This window comes from Marmota flaviventris, chromosome 3 (assembly GCF_047511675.1).
Source record: "Marmota flaviventris isolate mMarFla1 chromosome 3, mMarFla1.hap1, whole genome shotgun sequence".
NCBI lineage: Eukaryota > Metazoa > Chordata > Mammalia > Rodentia > Sciuridae > Marmota > Marmota flaviventris.
In genome coordinates, this window is record NC_092500.1 from 10,549,847 (window position 1) to 10,572,038 (window position 22,192).

Consider the following 22,192-nt stretch of genomic DNA (forward strand, 5'->3'; position numbering starts at 1 on the left):
AGGCCTAGAAGAGTAACTGGTACCTAGCAGGCGTTAGGGCTCAGAGCAGGTACCCCACAGTATGGCACCTAGGCTGAAGGAAACCTGGGAGGGCACCAAGGGAGGTCTTTCTGACTTCCTGTCCTCCTTTTTCCTTCTCCCCTTTCCCACTAACGTGGACCTTGGAAACTAGAATTCCTCTTCCCCAATGCCCTTCCTCAAAGCAGCTCATAAAACCTGGAAATATAACTGTAGACCCCACTCCTTTCTGTGTAAGAGCTGCCAGAGAGAAATTCTTTGACCTATAATTGGTGGTAGGTCACAAGACTGTCCTCCCAGATCAGAGGCCAAGTGGGAACAGACAGGCCTTGCTGGGTGTCCACTGGGTCCCACTGAGTCTCCCCATTAAATCACACGCTTTTGTCCCATCATATTTCTATGATTTGATGCTTTTTAAAAACCTAAGCAGAATGCATAGTTCACCCCAGGTCTTTGGGTCTTCATTCTGAAGGCGCCTATGTCACATAAAATGGATGAAATGAATTCGTTATGCTTTTCTCCCATCCGTCTGTCTTTGTCAGTTTTATTTCAGACCTAGCCAGGAACTCTAGGGGGGCTGAGAAAGCCCTTCTTACCCTACAGTGTTCAATATTATAAATTAGATGAATGAATGGTTGTGTCCGAGGTTGCCCAGAGAGCTGGAGGTGAAGGGGGGCAGACCACACTGGCCTAACAAAGCCTTTAAGGCTGTCTGTAAGTGGGTCCTGGGGAGCTGGGCTTGGGGAGGGAGAATCGGAAGCCGATTTTTGCAGGAGGACTTGGCCTAGACTTGGGTCAGAGGAGGAGATGCAGAAGGGGGACCTAAGCCCAGTGAATGGAACCCACCCAATACGGGAAATGGGAAATGTGGGCTTTGGCCTCTGGCAGTTGTTCCTGTCCACCCCCCACCCCCCCACCCCCGCCTTTCAAAGGGTTTACTCTGACTTGGGGAGCCCTTGGGAGGGGTGAGTAAAGCTGAGCTGTCTTTGCAGCTCTGACCACTGGCGCTTGCTGGCCTCCAAGGGATTCACACCTCAGCCCCTTCCCAGAAAAACCCTCCAGCATCAGAAATGCTGGTGAGGATGGGGCGAGGAGGAAAGGAAAGACGGGTAGGCGTCCTTGAGAACTTGGAGGAGAGAGAGATGGGGCAGCATGGGAACTGCCTCAGCCTGTGACCCTGACAAGTCCTGGCTCATGCGTCCCATCTAGACAGACCTCCAGAAGCAAGGGCACAGAGAACTGTGGATGTCATTGTCCCCTTTAGCCCTCATGCAGATCTCACAGTTGAGAAATCTGAGGCCCCGAGTAATGTGGCTGGCCAAGGTCCTCACATGCCTCCATCACGAAAGCCTGCATGACACCAAGTCCCTGTCTTTGAAGACTGGAAAACCAAAGCGACACGCTGAGGAATTACGGAGGGACCCAGATGGGCTGGTGTGAGCAGAGCGGGAGCCGGTTGGGAAGTGGCCTGGGCAACTCCTTCTGAGGAGCTGACATTGCTCCTGAGAAGAAGCCTGTGGTAGGGAGTGTGTCACCTGTGCCACGTCCCCTGGGAAGGTAGTGAAGCATGTAAGCACAAAGGCTCTGGGGTCACACAGCTAAAAACAGAACAGAATTTGAATTCAACTTGAGTCTCTGTACCCAAAGTCCACGCTTGATCCTAGGAATCATGATTCCAGGTCCCAGTGCTGACCAACGAGAGAGCAGACACCAGCAAGATGGGAGAGCCCTTGGAACTTATGTATTCACATCAAATCCTGGGCTCATGTGCAGGGGACAGGGAAAGGGCTTATATTTCTGAATCAGAACTAGGATGCATAGTATAAGCCATTTTTCATCCAACAAAAGAATCTCAAAGGGCTGGGGATGTGTTTGGCTAACATGAATGAGACCCTGTGTTGGATACTTTGCACAGCAAAAATAATAATAATAATAATAATAATAATAGGCTTATCAAGTATTAAAATTCAACTCAATTTCTCTGTACATTTAATACATTATCTTTGTTGAAAACAATGACCTTTAGATGGAAGGAACTATAAATTCAGTGCAAATATAAATGACTGTGCTACAGAAGATGAACTGATTGGTTGTTTGCAATTAATGCTTTCCCAGAAAATCTGGATTGCCTGAAATAACGGAACAGCAAAAGTAAGATTTGGTTCAAGGGAAACTGGGCCATTTCTTGGGGGAGGGAAGTAGATTTATGGCCACTAGAGAATTGAACTTGTTCATCGGGCTTTTCCAAGTTCTGGAATGGTGGGGTGGATAGGTAGGGATCTTCCTGTGAAACAGTTTGTTTCACTTTGATTCCATGATAAAAATATTTCTACCGTTTCTTGACTCCTTTACTGTGCCCCATGAATTTTGCATATACAATGTGCCAGTACGTTGAGGTACCTATTAGCCTTCCCACTTTATAGAGGAGACTGAGGTCCAGAGGGGTTAAGGAAGATAGCTGGAGAGCTCTGGCCAAGTTCTGCTTGGTTTTCAATGTGCAGCTGGTCTACTCTGCTGGCTTTCTTCATGGGCACCCAGATTCCCCTGGACTCTGCGGGTGTGAACCAGGAATGGGTGCTGCGTGGTCTCCGGCCCACTGCACCTGCCTGCTCAGGCTCCCAAGAGCAGGGTCTGAGATGAGCTCCCCGGGAAAGGCCGACTTGTCCCAGGGTCTGATTATACGGTGTGGGTCATCTGCCATCCCCGGCCTTTCACAGCCCTTGTCTTTAAAATCAGCCCCTCCCTACTCTGAGTGCTCAGGTGTAACAGGTGGAGCCTCACTTGCCAGTGACCACACTGTGTGCCAGCCTAAGTGGGAGAAGGAAGAAGGGTCTGGGAAGTGAAGAGGCCCCCAGTAAGCGAGTAGTCCGCTTCCCCCAACCCCACTCCCACCCGTCTCCGGGCCGGGTGGGTGTGGCCACAGAGGCCGATACCGTGGCCCTCACCTCATTGGCCAGAAGAAAACTAGGACTCTGGATCTCACCAATAGTAAGGCAACAGGCAAATATTGCCCCTCGCTAATTGGCTGATGGGCAGATGCGGTCCTTTCATTCCTGCGCTCTAGCCCAGGGGAGTTTGACGCGTAACTTTCAGCAAGTAAAAGCAAAGCGCCCACCTTATGCCAAGCCCTGTGCCAGGAGCGGGCGTCCCGGGGTGAATAAGAGAGGCAAGGAGCGGCCCTCGTAGAATTTATAGTCTAGTAATCTAATAAGCACAGAAGGGACAATACCATTTCAGATCAGGACAATGCCACAATCGACCAGGGAGCTGTGAGCTCGCAGTGTCGTCGCAGGTCGCCTTTGGGGTTATTCAAAGTGCTGCAGAGGAGGGCGACACCGATTATCCTGCGGAGAGGGCCTGCAGGGTGCCAAAGGTGGTGCCCGGCAGCGGGACTGGAGAAACCGAGCCAGCTTCTCCTCAAGCTGGGACAGAGGAGGACAGTATGTGGGAAGCCTCTTTAGGATGCAGGGCGGGACGAGCACAGTTGTGTCCCTTCACCTCCAGAGCCTGCAGTTAATGGAGGATTAGAAATAACCTGTAGACCACAAGAGGTATTTAATACGTTTAAAAATAAAACGCCAAAGCCCGCGGCGGTGGTGCCCTAGCTAGCCGGGAGGCTGAGGCAGGAGGATGGCCTGAACCCGGAAATTGGACGCCAGCCTGGGCAACAGAGGGAGACCCAAAATCTCAGAAAGAAAGAAGGAAGGAAGGAAGGAAAGCTAGCTCCAAGTAGTGACAACTGTTGTCACACCCGGAGAGGTCCTCAATTCCATTCCCTAGTTTGGGGCTTTCCCCCAAACATACATGTAACTTCCAAGCCCCTGTCTTCATCTCTTCACCCGCCACCCCACACCCAACTCTGCACACTGGCACTTTGTCTCCATGCTTCTGGCAGGACAAGGACTCCAAGGACAGCAAGAAAGACTTGGAGAAGCTCCAGAAGGGACTTCCTTGTCTTTCTGTCAGAGTCACAGCTGCTAGGGGGAGGGGAGCAGTGCAGTTCCCACAAATTTAGAGAATCTGGCAGAAGAATTGAGCTCATCTACCTCATCCAGAGCTTTTCAATCTTTTTTGACGGATGTGCAGTGTAGGAAGTGCAGTTTACAGGACCAGGTGCGACTCACGTTCTGTGGCGCCTGGAGTTGGCGATTTGTTCTTCAAACATCTTAAAACCGCTGATGGAGAATTACGTATTTATTTACAGTGAGAAATAAACTAAATAAATGACAAACTTTAAAAGTGACAAATAACATAACCATTTAATCCAAACAAGACGTTTGCACTCAGCTACCTGACGCGTACTATAATATTTTTTCATATGATTTTGAGTTGCACACTGTTTGCACAGCAATGATCTTACTGCTGTATGAAATGGCACTGTGGCTTTTTGGTGGCATTAGAGGTTGAATCCAGTGGCACTCTATCTCTCAGCCACATTCCAGCCTGTTTGATTTTTGTTCTTTTTTATTATTCCATTTTATTTTTTGTGTGGTAGTGGGGATTGGACCCAGGGATGCTCTACCATTGAGCTACCCCCCAGTCTTTTTTGTTTTGAGCTCATTTGTTACTGAAGATTGAACTCAGGGGCACTCACCACTGACCCACACCCCCAGCCCTGTTTTGTATTTTATTTAGAGAAGGGTCTCCCTGAGTTGCTTAGGGCCTCACTTTTGCTGAGGCTGGCTTTGAACTCATGATCCTCTTGCCTCAGCCTCCTGAGCCACTGGGATGACAGGTATGTGTCACTGCTCTGGGTTTACACCCCCAGTCTTTATTTATTTTTTATTTTAAAACAGGGCCTCAGTAAGTTGCCCAGGCTGGCCTTGAACTTGCCATCTTCCTGTCTTAGGCTTTTGAGTTGCTGGGATTACAGGTGCGCGCCATCATGCCCAGCCATATAGTAATGATTTTACTGAGTTTTCCAAGAGAAAGACAAAGTCAACTTGCTTACATGATTGATTAGAAAACATTCGTTATTATTATTTTTTAATATTAGAAAGGTTTTTCTCAGCTTTAGAATCTGTTACTGGTAATGCTAAGACCCAACCCGAGTGTATTATAACGTATAAGACAGTCATTAGGTCGGGTGCCATGGTACATGCCTGTAATCCCAATGACTTGGGAGGCTGAGGCAGGAGGATCAAAAGTTCAAGGCCAGCCTCAGCAACTTAGGGAGGCCCTGAGCAACTTAGCGAGAACTTGTCTCAAAATAAAAAAGAGCTGGGGATGGGTTTCAGGGATAAAACACCCCTTGGTTCAATCTCCGTATAAAAATAAAACATTCACAGGACATCACACTTGCTGGTCACAGTCCTGCTCTAGTGCTACGTGACAGAGGTGCTCTTATAAACTCTATTGCACATGGTTTCTAACAAAAGGTAGACTAGCCCGGGCTGTGTTCATAACCACGCAGGCTGCGTCCCCAGCTCTGTTCCCCTAGGCACGGCGTTCCGATGGCCACAGAATCGTCCACTTGTAACTTAGCCATCTGATAACTGGAAGAATTCTCCAGCCTCCCATCCAGCTCCACACGGGGCGGATCTCCTTCTCCTCCCCTGCCGGGCGCCTGGGATGGACACAGTGGTTACCCAGTGACTCCGAGTCAGGATACCCAATGAGTCAGGTGCCGGAGTTTCTGGAAGCCGGTTCCCACATCAGGACGGCGTCACTATGTAGCTATTCCTAGGTGGCTGCCAGCCTCGCAACTGAAACCCACTGACTTCAAACCAGACGTGTGACTAACTCAGCCTCCTTAGTCACATTTCAGAAATGCTGCCGCCACTCGGGTATGGCCTTGCAGGGAAAGTGCGGGTCAGTGGAAAGGGACCGTCGTCCTCACCGGCCATGACTCGATCCTCCTGCTTCTGCAAATTGCCTAACATCTGACCTTGCAAACGTGTTTCTAGGGCTGCTCCCGATTTCAAGGGGCCCTGGCATTGATGCTGTCTTCACGGGCTTCATGGTGAATCCATCTGTGCTAGAGACCATAAGCACAGTCCATCCGTAGAAAACACCAATCGAGTTTCCTGTGACAGTTCTCACGCGACCCGGGCGCCAGCACACTGATATTCTCTGTTCTGTTGTTTTGCAGTCTGCTGGATCAAGCCTAACCTGAGCCCAGAGCAGAGCAGTGAGTCACCCAAAGTCACAGAGCAGGTGCCACCCCCAAGTGGGGTCCTGTCACCTGTCCCCCGGTTTGTGGTCCTTTCTTCTGCCGCCATTAAACAACTTCAAGTTTCCTTTCGCCGTGGGTGAGCTTAGGGGCTATGACTGCTTCGCCCTGGTGCATCCCTGGGCCCTGCTCATACAGAGGTTCCGTAGATGGAGCCTGGAAGGAGGAAAATGAATGAAAGCAGACGCGTCGACCACTTTCTCCCCAGCCTTAGACCCGAATCCACAATTCCCCTTTAGGTGACAACTCAGGAACACCACAGGGACACTGTGAAAGGTTGTTCAAGTTGTACACTGTGCATAGGTCCCACCAGCCCACCTCCATCTGCCAAACCCGCTCCCTGGGGTGGGGGTTGTGTCTCTTCCTGGCTCACACAAGGCTGATGGCCCCCTGCCAGCCCTGTCCAGAGACTCAAGTCCTTATTCCTGGGCAACTTTGTGCACACCATCTCACAACCCTGGGTCTGGACTTGTTCCTCTGCACAACGGAGATAGTAATTGCACTTCAGAGGTTGCCGCGAGGTGGAGGTGAAGGTGTGTGCACAAAGTTGGTGTGACCTGCCCCTGGAAACCAGGACACACAGGTGCAAGGGCAGCATTCAAGGATGGAGGTGCAGTTTTGTGCAAGAGCCAGGGCGGGGGTGTGGCTCAGTGGTAGGGCACTCGCCTGGAGTGTTCAAGGCCTGGGGTTCCATCCCCAGCACCCCGGACAGAACACCAACAATAACAACACAACAGGACAGACAGACAGAGCCAACCACTGGAAACAATGCCACCCACCAGCAGGAGACCCGCCCCTAACAGACGGAGGTAGTATGGAGCAGTTTCCAAGATATACCGTTTTTGTGTTTTGTTCTGTTTCGCGGTGCTGGCGACTGAACCCAGGGGCGCTCTACCACTGAGCTACATGCCCAGCCCTTTTAATTTTTTATTTTGAGAGAGGGTTTTGCTAAGTTGCTGAGGCTGGCCTTGACCTTGTGATCCTCCTGCCTCAGCCTCCTGAGTACCTGACATTACAGGTGGGCATCGCCAAGCCAGGCTTCCAGGATATGTTAAGAGAATAAAATCAGGGAACAGAACTGTGCGTAGAGCACGTGGTCACCTGTGTGGCCCGTGGAATAGTCTTGGAAGGAAGCACGAGAAGGGATTGGCTTCTGGGTGTCTGTGGGGACTCGTAAGAGGGCAACTTGCTTCTCCCTGCAGGTTCCTTTTGAGCCGTGTAAAGTGTTTTTTCATCAAATGTGTGTCTTCCTTTCCCAATTTTTAGAAGTAGCTACTTAGCAATGGACAAGCGATTTTTCTTCTTAGTTGAGGTCATCCCCTTCGTGGTCAGCAGGGGGAGACAGACGCCATCCCTCTCCAACACCTCACCCACCAGCCTCTGCAAAGCCTGGAAAGTGGGGATTCGTCTCACTGCTGGGCCCTAAAAGGAAATGCAAGGAAAATCAGTTGCCATTTCGAACCCCAGGGACACCCTGGTTTTAAAAAATAGCTTTGTTGAGATTGGATTCATATACCCTGTGATCTGCCTAAGTTGGAATAGGATATTAATAATTTAAAAAAAAATTGTGGCAAAGGACATGTCACGTAAATTTCCCACTTAAGGGCAAAATTCAGCAGCACTAATTACATTCACAGAGTCGTGCGGCCATCTGCACGCTCCATTCCACCGCCTGGAACAGAAACGAGGCCCTTTAAACAATAGCCACCCTCCCCCGCCAGCTCTGGCGCCTCCGCTCCACTTCCCGTCTCTGAGTCGCCTGTTGTCAGTGCCCTGGACGCGGAACACGCCACAGCCGGCCTTGGGTCTTCTGTTACCGGACACATGCTCCAAAGGGGTCACCCCCGCCGTAGGGCATGTCTGCACCTTACCCCTTTATACAGCGGTTGAGGTCCCACTGGAGCCAACCACCTTTGGTTTTTCAACTTCTGTCTTTTGTTTGAATTGATTGATTGGTACCAGGGTTGAACCCAGGGGTGAATAACCACTGAGCACATCCCCAGCCCTTGTTATATTTTATTTAGAGACAGGGTCTCCATAAGTTGCTGAGGCTGGCCTTGAATTTATGAATCTCCTGATTCAGCCTCCCCAGTCGCTGAGATCACAGGTGTGTGCCACCACACCTGGGCTGAAATCTTGATTTTTTTTTTTTTAAACCAAATGTGTCGTAGGTGGGAGGCGAGGAGGGAGGGGGAGTGCTGGGGAGCCATATTGGCAAAATTTCATTGCTATTGGGTGCATGTTGAATGTGTCACAATGAATCCCATCATTACAGCTAGGATGCACTAACAAAAAATTTGGAAAGAGAAGAAAAAAAAAAAAAACAAGCAGGTGTCAATTGTCTACCAAGGAAATAGGCTCAGGTGAGACCTCAGGTGACATCTCTTTTCTCTTCTTAAAACTCAACTCCTGGGGCTGGGGATGTGGCTCAAGTGGTAGTGCGCTTGCCTGGCATGCGTGGGGCCTGGGTTCGATCCTCAGCATCACATACAGACAAAGATGTTGTGTCCGCCGAGAACTAAAAAATATTAAAAAAAATTCTCTCTCTCTCTCTCTCTCTCTCTCTCTCTCTCTCTCTCACTCTCTCTTAAAAAAAAAAAAATACTCAACTCCTGGGGACAGAGCTGAGGACACAGGGCACAAAGACAGGAAAGGGAGGGACTGGGAGAATAGAATTCAGCCCAGGACGAGGCTCCTTCTGGACTCTGTGTCCAGCCCCTGGAGGCAGCGGGGATGCAGGAGGCCGGGGACTGCCATCTGCCCGGCAAGGCACCCGACTCTCGGACCCTTAGTCTCCTCATCCATGCAACAGGCAGGGCAGCCCTTAGGAGAGCAGGTGAGGATCAGATGGAACAGGGCTGTCACATCACCTGGTGACAACGAACACCCAATATGCCTGTCCCCGGGCCGTCACATTCTTAGAAAAAAATGCATGAATTATGTTGAGTTAGTGACCAGCGGAGCCCGGGGGCTTTGGGGACAGTAGGTCATCAATAAGAGCTGACTGCCACTGTCCTGTCCTTGAACCACCTGACCACTTTGAAAAGGTGGCTGGAAAGGGGAGGAGGTGAAGGCGGGTTCCCTGGGGGAAAAGGCCAACCACTGTGAGCGGCTGTGGCCAGCTGCACGTGAGGAGGTTGTCCCCAGGGTCAGGAGTCACTAAGAGGGCGGGCTTTCCAGGGACCTCGGGCTCAGGTAGACCACAGGTTCCCTGGGGACCCTCCTGCGAGAGCCCTCTCCTCTGCCCGGTGCCCAGGCGGTAGAGTCCTGCCCCTGGGTTTGTCCAGGGTGGGGCTGGGATCCAGCTGTCCTTCCATTGTCCCCAGGCACCCCCACCCACCCTAGCTGTCACTGGGCAGTCTTGGTGGCCCCAGGAAGCCCCGGGCCCCGGGCTGGGTAGAGGAGCTGGGCTTGGGGGCCGGGTCTCTCCTCCGTGAGGATGGCACCCCAGGTCCCCAGCAGCAGCGTGACACACTGGTCTCTTCTATAAAGGCAGCCAGCGCCTGGTGTGCACGAGGGGGTGGCCCTAAGCAGGAGCCCCCGGGGCCCAGGGGCCTGGAGAGTAGGGCAGGGCAGGGGGTGGCCGAGGGGCTATGAGGCAGGAGACAGTGCCCTGCAAACGCACCCTGAGCCCTCGGGGTGCTTGCTGTCCACCACCCACCCCACCTTCCCCTCTTCTCCCTCCCACCCACCCACCTGCGAGGGGGAGCTTCAGGGAGGGACAGCCACCACAGAGTCGAGCTCTGATTGCAGGAGACCAGAGGTGGTGGTGGCCGCAGAGCCTGTGGGTGGAACAGGGCTGCAGGGTGACCGGGACCAGAGAGCGCACACCTTGTCACCCAGAAGGAGCTTGCGTTTTGTTCTGGGTGAGCCGCTGGAGGTTTGAACCCGGGGCACCTGACCGCTGAGCCACATCCCCAGCCACCTCCTCCCTTTTTGTATCTTATTTAGACACAGGGCCTCGCCAAGTTGAGGCTGGCTTTGAACTAGAGATCCTCCTGCCTCAGCCTCCTGAGCTGTTGGGATTAGGGGCGGGTGCCACTGTGCTGGCTGCTAGAGGTCTTAAAGGAGCAGAGTGGGGTGTGGCCCTTGACACTTTACAAAGACCCCAGGGGGCAGTGGGAGGATGTGGGGAGGAAGCAGGGAAGGCTGGGGTGACCCCGCCCTCCCTCAAGGATAGTCCTGTTTCCAGGTAGGTAAGAAGACCCTCGGGCTCTAGGGACCCTGGAGGGACTCTGGGGAGGCAGGTGGCCAGCTCAGCAGCCACAGAACCCGGTGATCAGGTGAAACAAGGAAGGTCCTGGGCCTATGAAGCAGGGTCCTATGAAGTCTGTTGTGGCCTGTTCTGTGACTATAACAAAACACCCGAGACTGGATGATGTATAAATAACAGCAGATCACAGCCAGGCGTGATGGTGCATGTCTGTAATCCCGGCAACTTAGAAGGCTGAGGCAGGGGATCACAAGTTTGAGGCCAGTTTCAGCAATTTAGCAAGACCCTCAGCAACTTAGCGAGACCCTGTCTTCAAATAAATTAAACTTAAAAAGGGACGCATCCCAGTGGAGGAGCATTTGCCCAGCATGAAGCCCTGGGTTCAGTCCCCAGTACAGGAAGATAGATACGCACAGAACACAAGGGTTTGGGCTCATGGTTCTGGGGGCCAAGAGGTCTAGAACCTGGCGCTGCCCTCTGCCGAACCCAGGGCTTTGCGCCTTCGAGGTCAGCGCTCAGCCACGGAGGCCCCCCCAGTGCTCGCTGGGACTTCCTTGCTGCGCTGTAACTGGCACAGGGTGTCACTGGGCAGGACAGAGCAAACACACTGGGCTGGGATCTCTTCCTCTTCTTATAGCCGCTAATGACGTTCTGGGGCCACCCTCAGGACTTCATCTAATCCTAGTGACCTCCAAATAACATTAGCGCTTGACTTTGGGGTTCAATTCCCTACACGTGAAATTCTGGGGACACATTCAGACCATGGCCAAGGCCCTTGAAAGAGCTTAGTGCGCTCCTCCGGCTGGGGGCCCCGAGCTGCGACCTCAGAAGCATCCTAACGGCGGACATTCCGGGTGCCGGGGGAGAACTCGCTGCAGAGAGGCTGCAGACCCAGGGGGGTTTTGATTTGCACAGAGATGGAGCACACCTGTCCAGTCCCTGGGGGTGGCTCCTAGGGTGTCAACTGCCAGCATCCTTCTTCCTACCGTAAGCTTCAGTCATGGGAGGACAGACACTGGCTTCCCCAGAGACCCGTCCTCCCTGGAGCAAGGGGAGCGTGCTCCCCAGACACAGTCAGGATGGCTGGACGCTCTCTGGCTGAGTCCTTGTCCATCCACCCTTCCACTGCTCTCTTGGACAGGAGGCCTAGTCGCGGGCCATTCAGAATCCTCCCTGGAGGGAAGGCAGATATCTGCATCTTTAATTGAAAAAAATCTTCCCAACTGCATCGGAAAAAGATGCTTTCAGCTCTCGTTCACAGATGAAGAAACTGAGGGTCTAAGTGACCTGCCACTCAGCTTATAGATGACAGAGCCTGGACTTGTCATTGACCCACTTGATGCCCAAAGCTCCCTCTATCTGCTCTGAAGGAGGCCATCTGGGAGGGGCCGGGTGACAGGTGTCACTGAGGTGTGGATCTGTTTGTTCTCTGGGAGGAAAAGAGGAAAGGAGATAGCACCCAGGACCAAAGTCCCCCAACAGCAGGTGGCCGGGGGCGAGAGTTCCCAGAAGCCACAAGACCCACTTCTCCATCAGTCTTAGCAAATAAGCTGCCTCAGGTCCTTGACACCAAAGGGGTTTGATTTTTTACTAAATCAGAAGAAAAAAAAAATGAAATTTGGGGTTGAAAAAATGTTGATGTATAATATTGATGAGTTCATTCAATGGTTCTATAAAGTAGGATCATATGTGTGCATACAGACGTGGGTGTGCATCACGCACATGTGTGTAGGTAGAGGACCGGGAAGGCAGGGGGGACCCAGGAGCTGGGGAGTCACACGGGGTCTGGGGACTGTAAGGAGAACCTTCCCCCAGGCCTCGGGCTTGGACACAGCTTCCAGATGCCGGTGAGAGGCTGCCCCACAGCCTCCATAGACGAGGCTCTGTGCTCCCGATCATAATCTTAAATAACACCTGATAAGTATTAATGATTATTTCCTTTTATCCTCTCAACACTGTTCTTTCATTTTACAGAAAAGGAAAACTGAACTCAGAGAGGTTAACTAACTTGGCCTGAGGTCACACAGCAAGGAAGTGGTAGAAACAAGATTTCTCATAGGACATTGGAGGACCCTTTCTTGCCCCAGGGTCCTGGGAAGCCTGAGGCCTTCCACCAAGGGGGGTCAGTGGTTTTCTAGTTATTTCCCTGCCCCAGCTATCTGCCCCCAGGCTTGGTCTCTTCAAGACTGGGCTGGATTTTGTACTTTCCTTCTATGGACGCCCTCAATCCTGATTAAAGTCATGCATGTGCTTGTGTTTACAGTAGGGGGACCCTTGAGGACAGCTGGGTGACGTCCTCCCTGCCGGCCCCTGTCCCTGCTCATCTAGGGCAGCTTAGGAAGAGAGCAACACTGAGTCCTAGGAACCTGCTTCTGTAGCCATTTTAGTCCCCAAGGTACAGTGACAGCGACCCAAGCAGCATGGCCAGAGGGGGCATTCGAAGATCGTGATTCTGCAAAAAGACTCCTGTTTCTCCGTAGCATCCTTTCCTTAGCTGATCCTCCTCCCAGTGGTGATGATGATGATGGATGTTATTTTTGTTACGTGTGTGTTCGGCACTTTTTGAGCGCAAAGAACAACTTTTTGGCCATCGGACTGATTCAAGGATGATATTTAGAACAGTGAGCAGAACGTCTCAAAGCCTATCACAAGTGGCCACGGTGGCATTCCTAGGAAAACTGATAGCCCTGAAGTGGATTTGTTAGTAAAAAGAAAGGTGAAGAATTAATGCATTAAGCATTCAATCTCAAGACACGAGGAATCATAAAATAAAAGTTAAAGGAAAAAGTCAGTCAACACAAAGGAAGAAAATAACGAAGAAAGCAAAACCAAGAGATGATTCTTTGACACGATGAATATCACAGAACGTCAGGACACGTAAGAGCTGCGATTCTTTGGTGAGGAGCCTTCCCGTCGTCCCTCCTGACAGACTTTCAGCAGGGACCCCCTGGCACAGTACTAGTTACCGTTGCTGTGGAACAACCGACCCCCAAACTTCGACACTAAATAAGAACAACATTTCTCACATTTCCCGTGGGTCCGAAAGCTGGATGGCCTTTAGTTGGGTGCCTCTGGTTCAGGGTCACAGCAGAGTGTCAGCCATAAGGTCACCTCAGGGCTCGGTGGTGTACGATCAATGCCAAGTTCACTACACAGCCGCTGGCAAGCCCCGGTCTCCACTGGAGTTTGGCTGGAAGCATCAGGCGTAGGGGCCTCTTCACGGCTTCACGGCCACCAGCCCAGAGCAGGGCAGAGAGAGGCCACCTGCCTCAGTCCATTTTCTGTTGCTGTGTCAGGGTACCCCAGGCTGGGACAACGACGAGCAGATGGGCAAGTGGGCACCGTGCGGGGACAGATGGCCGAACCCGTCTTTCCCAGCATTTATATATTTTTTTTTGTACCAAGATACAAAAAACTGAGCCATATCCTCAGCCCTTTTTAATTTTTATTTTGAGACAGGGTCTCACTAAGTTTCTTAGGGCCTCACTAAGTTGCTGAAGCAGGCCTTGAATTTGCCATCCTCCTGCCTCGGCCTCCCTAGCTGCTGGGATGACAGGCGTGCATTTTTTGGTGCTGCTGAGAGTTGAACCCAGGGTCTTGGGCATGCTGGCCAAGCCACATGGCCAGCCCCAGATTCATCCTGGAATCAGCCACCTACTCCTGCAATAACAGCAATACCCATCACCTCTTTTTTTGGGGGGCGGGAGGGTACTGAGGATTGAGCCCAGGGGCTCTTAACCACTGAGCCACAACCCTGCCCTTTTTCTGTTTTCGATTTTAAATGGCTGAGGCTGGCCTTGAACTGCCGATCCTCCTGCCTCAGCCTCCTGAGTCACTGGGGTCACAGGTGTGCGCGCTGTGCCATGCACATCTCTCTCTTTTTACTTTGGGTGTCTTTCTTATGCCTGTGGTGGCACAGGGCCGACCTCTCAGTCCTCTCCAGTGGCAATTCAATTTCAACATGAGTTTTGACGGGAACATCCAAGCCCCACGCTGACCTCAGAAGTGACATCTGTCACTTGTGCCGTCTGCTAGGATTCTTTTAGTGAGAATCAAGTCATGGCCCCACCTGCACTCTCGGGGAGTGGGTCACCAGAGGTGTGTCTAGGGAGACACGGCCACCACAGGGAGGGGTGGAGGTCACCATCCTGAAGTTCAGGGCTCCCCTTGCTCAGCGAAAGCAGCGTCTGGGTGGTCCCAGGAGGAAGGACTGGGGGCCGCCACTGTCTGCCTCTGTGGGTCCGGGGCCTTCAGTTCCCACTGGGAAGCGGGAAGACAACCAAGATCCCCTGAGAATCTCGTGTGAATCTCCTGGGACAAGGGCTGCTGGACAAGGTGCTTGGCTGGGTGGACACCAGCCTTCCAAAGCTGCCACTTAAGCCGGGCACAGGGGCACATGCCCAAGATCCCAGCCTCTGGGAGACTGAGGCAGGAGGATCCGGAGTTCAAAGCCAGCCTCAGCAACTCAGCAAGGCCCTAAGCAACTCAGCGAGCCCCTGTCACTAAATAAAATATTTTAAAAAGGGGGAGCCAGGCACGGAGGTGATCGCCCCTAATCCCAGCGGCTCCAGAGGCTGAGGCTGGAGGATCCAAGGTTCAAGGCCAGCCTCAGCAAAAGTGAGGCCCTAAGCAACTCAATGAGACTACAAAATAGGGCTGGGGATGTGGCTCAATGGTCGAGTGCCCCTGAGTTCAATCCCCAGTACAAATAAAAAAGAAGTTACCAATTAAGAGGACTGGATGGGAGGGGCGGGGGCCAGGGATTTTGATGCTCTTCCTCTTATAGTTTTTCCTTTGAAAAAAAAAATTTTTCATTGATGTGAAATATACACCCAGAGAAGCACACGAACAGCCAGCATGGTCAGCTTCCTGGGTCTTTAAAGATTTCCTCTTTTCTGGCTGGGGACGGTGCCCAGGGCCTTGCACACAGGCCGTAACTCTGCCCCGAGTCACTCCCCCACACCGGGGCGTTCTTTCCAAATAAGTGAACTTTAAGATTTTTTTTTTCAACTTTGTACAGTTTCCCAAACCTGGTGCAGCGCTCGCATTACTATTATAATCCAAAAAATGCCAGTTTCTGTTGAGGGCGGTTCCGCCCGGGAGCACTTTGAAACTCCTTATCTTGTTTGGCTCTGGCCCCGGGAGAAGGGCCCAGAAAGGATCAACTTCCTTGTGGGCGAGAGAAGGAAACACCCCCGTCTTGGGCTGGCAGGGAATGAGGCGGTGTCCCCTGTGAGCACTGGGCAGAGAGCCACCCACCGCTCCTGGCACCAGACTCCCCTTCACAGGGCCGGGCTCCCAGCACCCGGCAGAGTGGCTCCCGCCACTCCCAAGGAACACGTCGGGCCACCAAATCCAGAGCTCGAGAAACGCTCTCCCTCCATGTGTCAGGGTGCAGACCAACCCTGTGTGCGCGTTGACGTCATGTAGCATATTTTTAAAAATTTAATTCAATTTCTTTTTAGTACTGGGGATTGAACTCAGGTGCACTGGACCATGGAGCCACGTCCCCAACCCTATTTTGTATTTTATTTAGAGACAGGGTCTCGCTGAGCTGCTTAGGGCCTCACTTTTGCTGAGGCTGGCTTTGAACTCTCCATCCTCCTCCCTCAGCCTCCCGAGCTGCTGGGATGACAGGTGTGTGCGCCTCCACCCGGCTGTGGCAGTATTTTAAATAGTGAGAATTTAGAATTAATGTAGATGCCCCACAGAAGGGAATTGATTCAGTAAATGGACCCATTGAAAGTCAGAATATTTCCCAGTCATTGAAATATAGTTCTGGAATACAGATTGTGGGTTTTAACGTTTCCTGAGTGAAGTGGAGGGATAGTCGCGCAGGCAGGGGAGGCCCACAATAAAACACACGGCAAACCACTGGCAAGGAAATGGGTCGAGGCAGTGAGCAGGGCCTGCTTCCTCCTGGTGGTGGGAGAGTCCGGGCTGTTTTTCTTCTTATTTAACGTCTCTGTCTACATTAAGCACGTCGGTTACTAAGAAATAGAAACAAAGGGCAGAGCGTTCCAACCTGCCGCACCTCCCAAGCCTCCTGCTTTCTTCTTGGCTTTTATTTCTTATTTTTTTGGTACCAGGTGTTGAACCAGGGGCGCATGGTCACTGACCTACAGACACCCCAGCTCTTTTTATATTCTGTTCTGAGACAGGGCCTCGCTAAGTTGCTTAGGGCCTAAGTTGCTGAGGCTGGCCTCAAACTTGCAATCCTCCTGCCTCAACCTCCTGAGCCGCTAGGATTAGGGGTAGGCACCACCCCGCCTGGCCTCCTTCTCCACTCTTAAGAGTGGTCGATACTTTGGAACGTTTTCTTTGGATTTACCACGTATTGCTTTCAAAACTTCCCATACACAAACAGAAAAATAATCAGGGGAGAAGAGAATAAAAAAGATGCTCCAAGTGAATCATGACATCAGAGAAAATGAGCAGCTCGGGCCGTTTTTATAGGCAAGTCGCTCTCTCTGTGGCCCAGGAAGCCGGCTGAGCTGGAGGGAGGTGGGTGGGGCGGGGAGCCTTCGAGGCTCTGCTTTGGGTGCCTGGAGGGACAGGCAGGGGGCTACTTGGGTACATGGGGCCAAAGTCCTCATTTATGGCCTTGGGGCAGTTAATGTGTGATATTCTGGGATATAAAGGTCGACCACGGGGTGGGAACCTGAGCTCAGCGACTGGGAACTGCTGGGAGCTGTCACCAAGAAAGGCCACCATGTCGGTGAGGATGCCGGCCCCCTGCGGCCCACTCCCTCCACGTCTTTGCCTGGGTGGGCTGGGGAGGGTGCTCTGGAGTTCAGTGTCGCTGCGGTTTCCCCTCCACCTGGCAAAGAGGTTGGCAAGACGGTCTCCCCAGCCCCCGCCCAGGCACCCTGATCCCTCGGCCACCGCCCTACCTGGGAGCCTGGGCCTGTGTGTCCCCTCTCTTGCCTCAGCTACCTCATCAGTAATGATGATGATGATGATGATGATGACGACCGCTACCATCCATTGAGCTTTAGAAAGATGAACAAGCTGAGGTTCGGGGCTGAGGCTGTAACTCACCGTGGGGTGTGGGGGGCTCAGTGGACCCCATCACCAGCACCCAGACAAACAAGAAAACTGAAAACCGAGGCTCTGGGATCTAATTGGCCAAGGTCACAACCTGCGAGTTGTGGGGGATTGGGTGGGTCTTCTTGCAGGCTCTTGATTGGCCTTGGACCCGTTTCTGACCCTCTCTGAGCCTCAGTCTCCCTGATCTGTGGGATGGAATCCGATGGCACCCTCTGGGGATTAGATGGCATATTCGTTTCCTGGGGCCGCTGGGACCAAGTACCACAAAAAGGAGGGGGGGTGCTTCAGAATATTCATTCTCTCAAGTTCTACAGATGTCTGATATCAGGTGTGGGCCCGCCACGCTCTCCGAGGGCTCTGGGCGAGCGTCCCATCGTCTCTTTCAATTTCCGGTGGCGGCTGGCGATCCTTGGCCTGCAGCTGCATTACTGAGTGATGCCCTACCTCACACAGTGTCCCTCTGTGTCCAGATATCCCTCCTCTGACAAGGACATCAGTGACACTGGGTTTAGTGGCCACCCTACTCCAGTATGACCTCATCTTTTTTTTTGGTTTTTGGTACTGGGGACCACACCCCCTGCCCTTTTAAAAAATATTTTATTTAGAGACAGGGTCTTGCTGAACTGCTTAGGGCCTCACTAAGTTGCGAGGCTGGCTTTGAACCTGCGATCCTTTTGCCTCAGTCTCCTGAGCTGTTGGAATCACAGGTGTGCCGCCATGCCTGTTTGTTATTGATTGATTGACTGATACTATAGTATGCTTTTATTTTATTTGTTTATTTTTTTATGTGGTGCGAAGATAGAACCCAGTGCCTCACACATGCGAGGCAAGTGCTCTGCCACTGAGTTACAGCCCCAGCCCCCAACTTTTTATTTTTTATTTAGACATAGGGTCTCGCTAACTTTCTTAGGGCCTTGCTAAACTTCTGAGGCTGGCCTCAAGTTTACGATCCTCCTGCCTCAGCCTCTGGAGTTGCTGAGATGATAGGCTTTCTCCACTGCGCCTGGTTCAACCCCATCTTGATTACAGCCACAAAGACCCTACTCCAAACAGGTGGCCTTTGCAGGTTCCAGGTGGATATGAGTTGTGGCAGGACACTGTCCAAGCCAGTATCAGTGCCATGCAGGACATGAACCTGACCAGGGTCCCTGGCTGAAGACCAGTGCTGTGCTGTCCTTGCCTGTGTCTCTGGGAGAGGCTTTTGCCTTCGTGGCTGGCTCCTAGCAGCTGGTGTCAGGTGTGTCTGCACAGCCAACGTCTGAGTGACTCTGTGGCCGTGCACTTGGGTTCCTCTCTTATCTGGGAGGGACGGTGCTCTCCTCACTTACCTTCTCTCCCAGGGATGACCACCTCTGTCTGTCAGTGAGAGGCCGAGAGAGAACCTGCATCCAGTCCGTGGCCCCAAAGCCTGGATGTGGCTGCTGCATTAAGCAAGGTTCTGCTTGGTGGCCCAGCCTGTAATCCCAGCACCTCGGGAGGCTGAGGCAGGAGGATCACAAGTTCCGGGCCAGCCTCAGCCACTTAGCAAGGCCCTATGTTGAGACAAGATCTCCCCAACTTTGGGAGATCTTGTCGCAACATAAAAAATAAAAAAGGGCTTGGGTTTGATCCCTGGTACAAATTTTTTTTTTTTGAAAAAACAAAAAGCTGTTATTAAGCCTGAATCTGAGGGCTTAAGCCTCCACCTCCAAACCCCACTGTTCCTAAAGCAGGGAAATGTTGCCCCCAGGGGACACTGGGCATTGTCTGGAGCCATTTCTGATTGTCACAGCTGGGGGAAGGCGGCTCCTGGCATCTGGTGGTCAGGGAGGCTGCCCAGCGCCATACAGTCACAACCCAAGAGTCTCACCCAGCGGGTCCAGCTGTCCCAGCGCCCACCAGGATGGCTCCATGCTCCTGGGCTCAGCCTTCCTCTGGGGGTAGGCTGGGGTGCGCGTCTCCCCTGCTCCTCCTCCGTGGGGTGAGCTCCCACCAAGCTCTGCCCTGGGTGCTAGGTCTTTGGTGCCTGTCCAGCCCCTCCCTGCGGCTCCCATCAGGGACATGTAGATGGACATTTTCTGAGTCTTGGGTATTGAGCTTTGGAAGCCTGGGTTTGAGGACCTCCCATTAACCATCAGGAGATGGACGAAGACATCAGAGTGTAGATGTCCCAGGGCCCCGTGGAAAAGGAGATGCCAAATAAGGAGTGAGTGACCATGACAGTGGCCCCTGAATCTGCCTGCACGTGGGCCAGGCTCTATGCTTGGGGCTTCGCAAACAGGAAGCCCAACCTCGGCTACCAGCTTGAAGGTGGCCGCCGTTACCCGCCAGGCCTGGCAGCATCCGTCACAGGGCACTTAGCAACTTTCTTCTTTTCTTTTGCTGGGATCAAACCCAGGGCCCCGGGCTTGCTAGGTGAGCTCCGCCTGCAAGGGCTCTTTAATAAAAATACCCCCGCAGCCTGCTCCACAGATGGGGGAAGAAGGTCTGGAGCAGCCTTTGATGGACCCACTCAGACAGAGGACTTGGAAGGTTTTGTAGGTTCCCAATGGGGGTGGGGTAAGGCCGGCTGGCTGCTGACACAGTCCTGCTCTGCATCATCTCCGTGTCCCCGGGTTCCCACGGGCTAACCGAGGCTTCCCTGCTGGGCCTCAGCGGCTCCCTAGTCGGGCTGGGTGGAGGGCAAAGGAGAGAGGGCTGCGGGGCCTCTGGGAAGCCTGGATCCCACCGTCTCCCCTTGCAGCCCCGGGCTCTCTCGTGGGCAGGGGGATAACGGGTCCACTGGATGGGAAGTTGGTGGCGTCACCAGCAGAGGGGGCTGTGGAGGGTCTCCGAGTTCTTCATGGAGTGCTTCTCCCCGGGCCCAGGGAGAACTGGAGATGACAAAACTGGACTTGAAACCGGGGACAACCTTGAAGATCAAGGGCAGGATCGCGGATGAAGCTGACGGGTGAGCGAGGTGGGGGGAGCGGGAACAGGCAGAGAAGGGGTGTGGGGGGGTGGCAGGCCGGACAGCCCCGGGCGTGGTCAGCGCAGGGTGACTTCAAGCCTAGGGGTCTTTTTGACACCCTTGCTCCCTCCCACACTCCTGGGTCAGGACCTGCCTTCACACCCGAGCATCCACGTGCTGTTCCCTGGCCCCGGCAGCCACTGAGGGGGCAGGGGGAGAAGCCCTAGGGCTCCCCCAGCCCCCTGGCCTCCGTGCCTGTGTGGAGGGCCAACCCCCAGGGTCGCGGCTCTGTTAACCCAGCCCGAAGGACCCCAACCGGCCTTTCCCGAGCCCCTGGAGACGGCCACCAGGGGGCGCCACCGGCCCACCTCCCCCACCACCTGCTCCAGGCTCTCAAGCCCGCAGGATGACACTGGCATTTCTTTCTTTTCTGATACCAGGCGTTGAACCCCAGCCCTTTTCATTTTGAGATCGTTTCATCAAGTTGCTTAGGGCCTCGCAAAGTGGCTGAGGCTGGCCTCCAACTTGCGATTGTCCTGCCTCAGCCTCCTGAGTTGCCGGGATTACAAGCGTGTGCCTGGCTAACTTGGGCATTTCTTGGCCTGAACTTTGCCCCCTTGGGCTGGGAAGGTGGTGGGCAGATGTGTGAAGTAGGAGCCTACAGATAAAGGAGTCCTTTCTCCTGCCTCATCACTCAAGTTTGCAGAAACGCAGGCCTGAGACATGCCTCCCCGATGAAGAAGCCCACCACCCAGGATGCCCATTCTCGGGCTCCCCAAAGGTCTAACCCGGGCTCCCGTAGTGATCCTGCCAAGATCAGCCCCTGGTGGCATACCTTTAGTGACAGGGAGCTCATCCCTGTAGGTCGACTGATCTTTGTGGTCAACCTTAATGTCTTCAGAGATCTAAGGACAGCAGCTCTCTCCCCATGACAGACACCCCTGATTTCTCAACCGTCACCATCAGCTACTGCCCCAGCAGCCTTGGTCTCTGCTCCGAATGGAACATGTCACAGAGCACCGAGGCTGACTCCCTCATTCTAGCGCCCAGATCTCACTGCCAAGCCGGAAGCAGCTTGTGGTAGCTGACCTGACCCAAGCTACCTTACCTGGGGCTGCCCCTAGATGCCACCTGTCACCCCCCCCTGCAGCTTTGTGATTAACCTGGGCCACGGGACAGATAAGCTGGGCCTGCATTTTAACCCACGCTTCAAGGAATCCACCATCGTCTGCAACACCCGGGACGGCAACTGGGGGAAAGAGCATCGGGACAGTCACTTGTGCTTCAGCCCCGGGTCAGAGACCAAGGTGAGGCCAAGGGACAGCAGGAGGAGGGGAGCCCTGGCCCATTTCCAGGGAGCCTCCTGCTCCCTGACACCTTCCCTCCCCTGCAGGTGACCGTGGCCTTTCACAGTGATGAGTTCAAGGTGGAGCTCCCAGATGGGTACGAGTTGACCTTTCCCAACCGGCTGGGCTACAGCCACCTGAGCTACCTGTGTGTGAAGGGGGGGCTCCAGGTCTCCTCTCTCAAGCTCAACTGAGCGGCAGCAGTTACCGGAAGAATTTAGCTCTCAACCCTGGTCCCCGACCCTCGCCCTTCACAGCCTTGGGTCCTGGATCCACCCCCAACCCTTGACCCAGGTGTTTCCTGTTCCTGCTCCTCGGATATCGCATTTTCCTCCCTCGAAGCCCAGAGCAAACAAATAAACACCAAAAACCCACCTCCTGGAGCCTATGAGGGGCACTCCCGTGTTTTAATACTCCTGCGTCTCCCAGGTGGGGGTGGCAGGGGACCTGGGACTGCTCCCAGA

At 53.3% G+C, this 22,192-nt stretch overlaps 1 protein-coding gene across 3 annotated transcripts in view; it reads left to right on the plus strand.

The window, feature by feature from the left end:
* Lgals2 (galectin 2) overlaps positions 1–22,077 on the plus strand; it is a 25,193-nt gene extending 3,116 nt beyond the window's left edge. For 2 of the 3 annotated variants that reach the window (XM_071609502.1, XM_071609504.1), the window contains exons 2-4: positions 20,300–20,382; positions 21,533–21,689; positions 21,776–22,077. In XM_071609502.1, coding sequence (XP_071465603.1) covers positions 20,300–20,382; positions 21,533–21,689; positions 21,776–21,922 — 387 coding nt within the window. In that variant the 3' untranslated portion in view covers positions 21,923–22,077. Of the gene's footprint in view, positions 1–8,909; positions 9,027–20,299; positions 20,383–21,532; positions 21,690–21,775 lie in introns of those variants that run through there. The other variant, XM_071609503.1, reaches the window with a different exon arrangement.
* Positions 22,078–22,192: the final 115 nt, after the last annotated feature.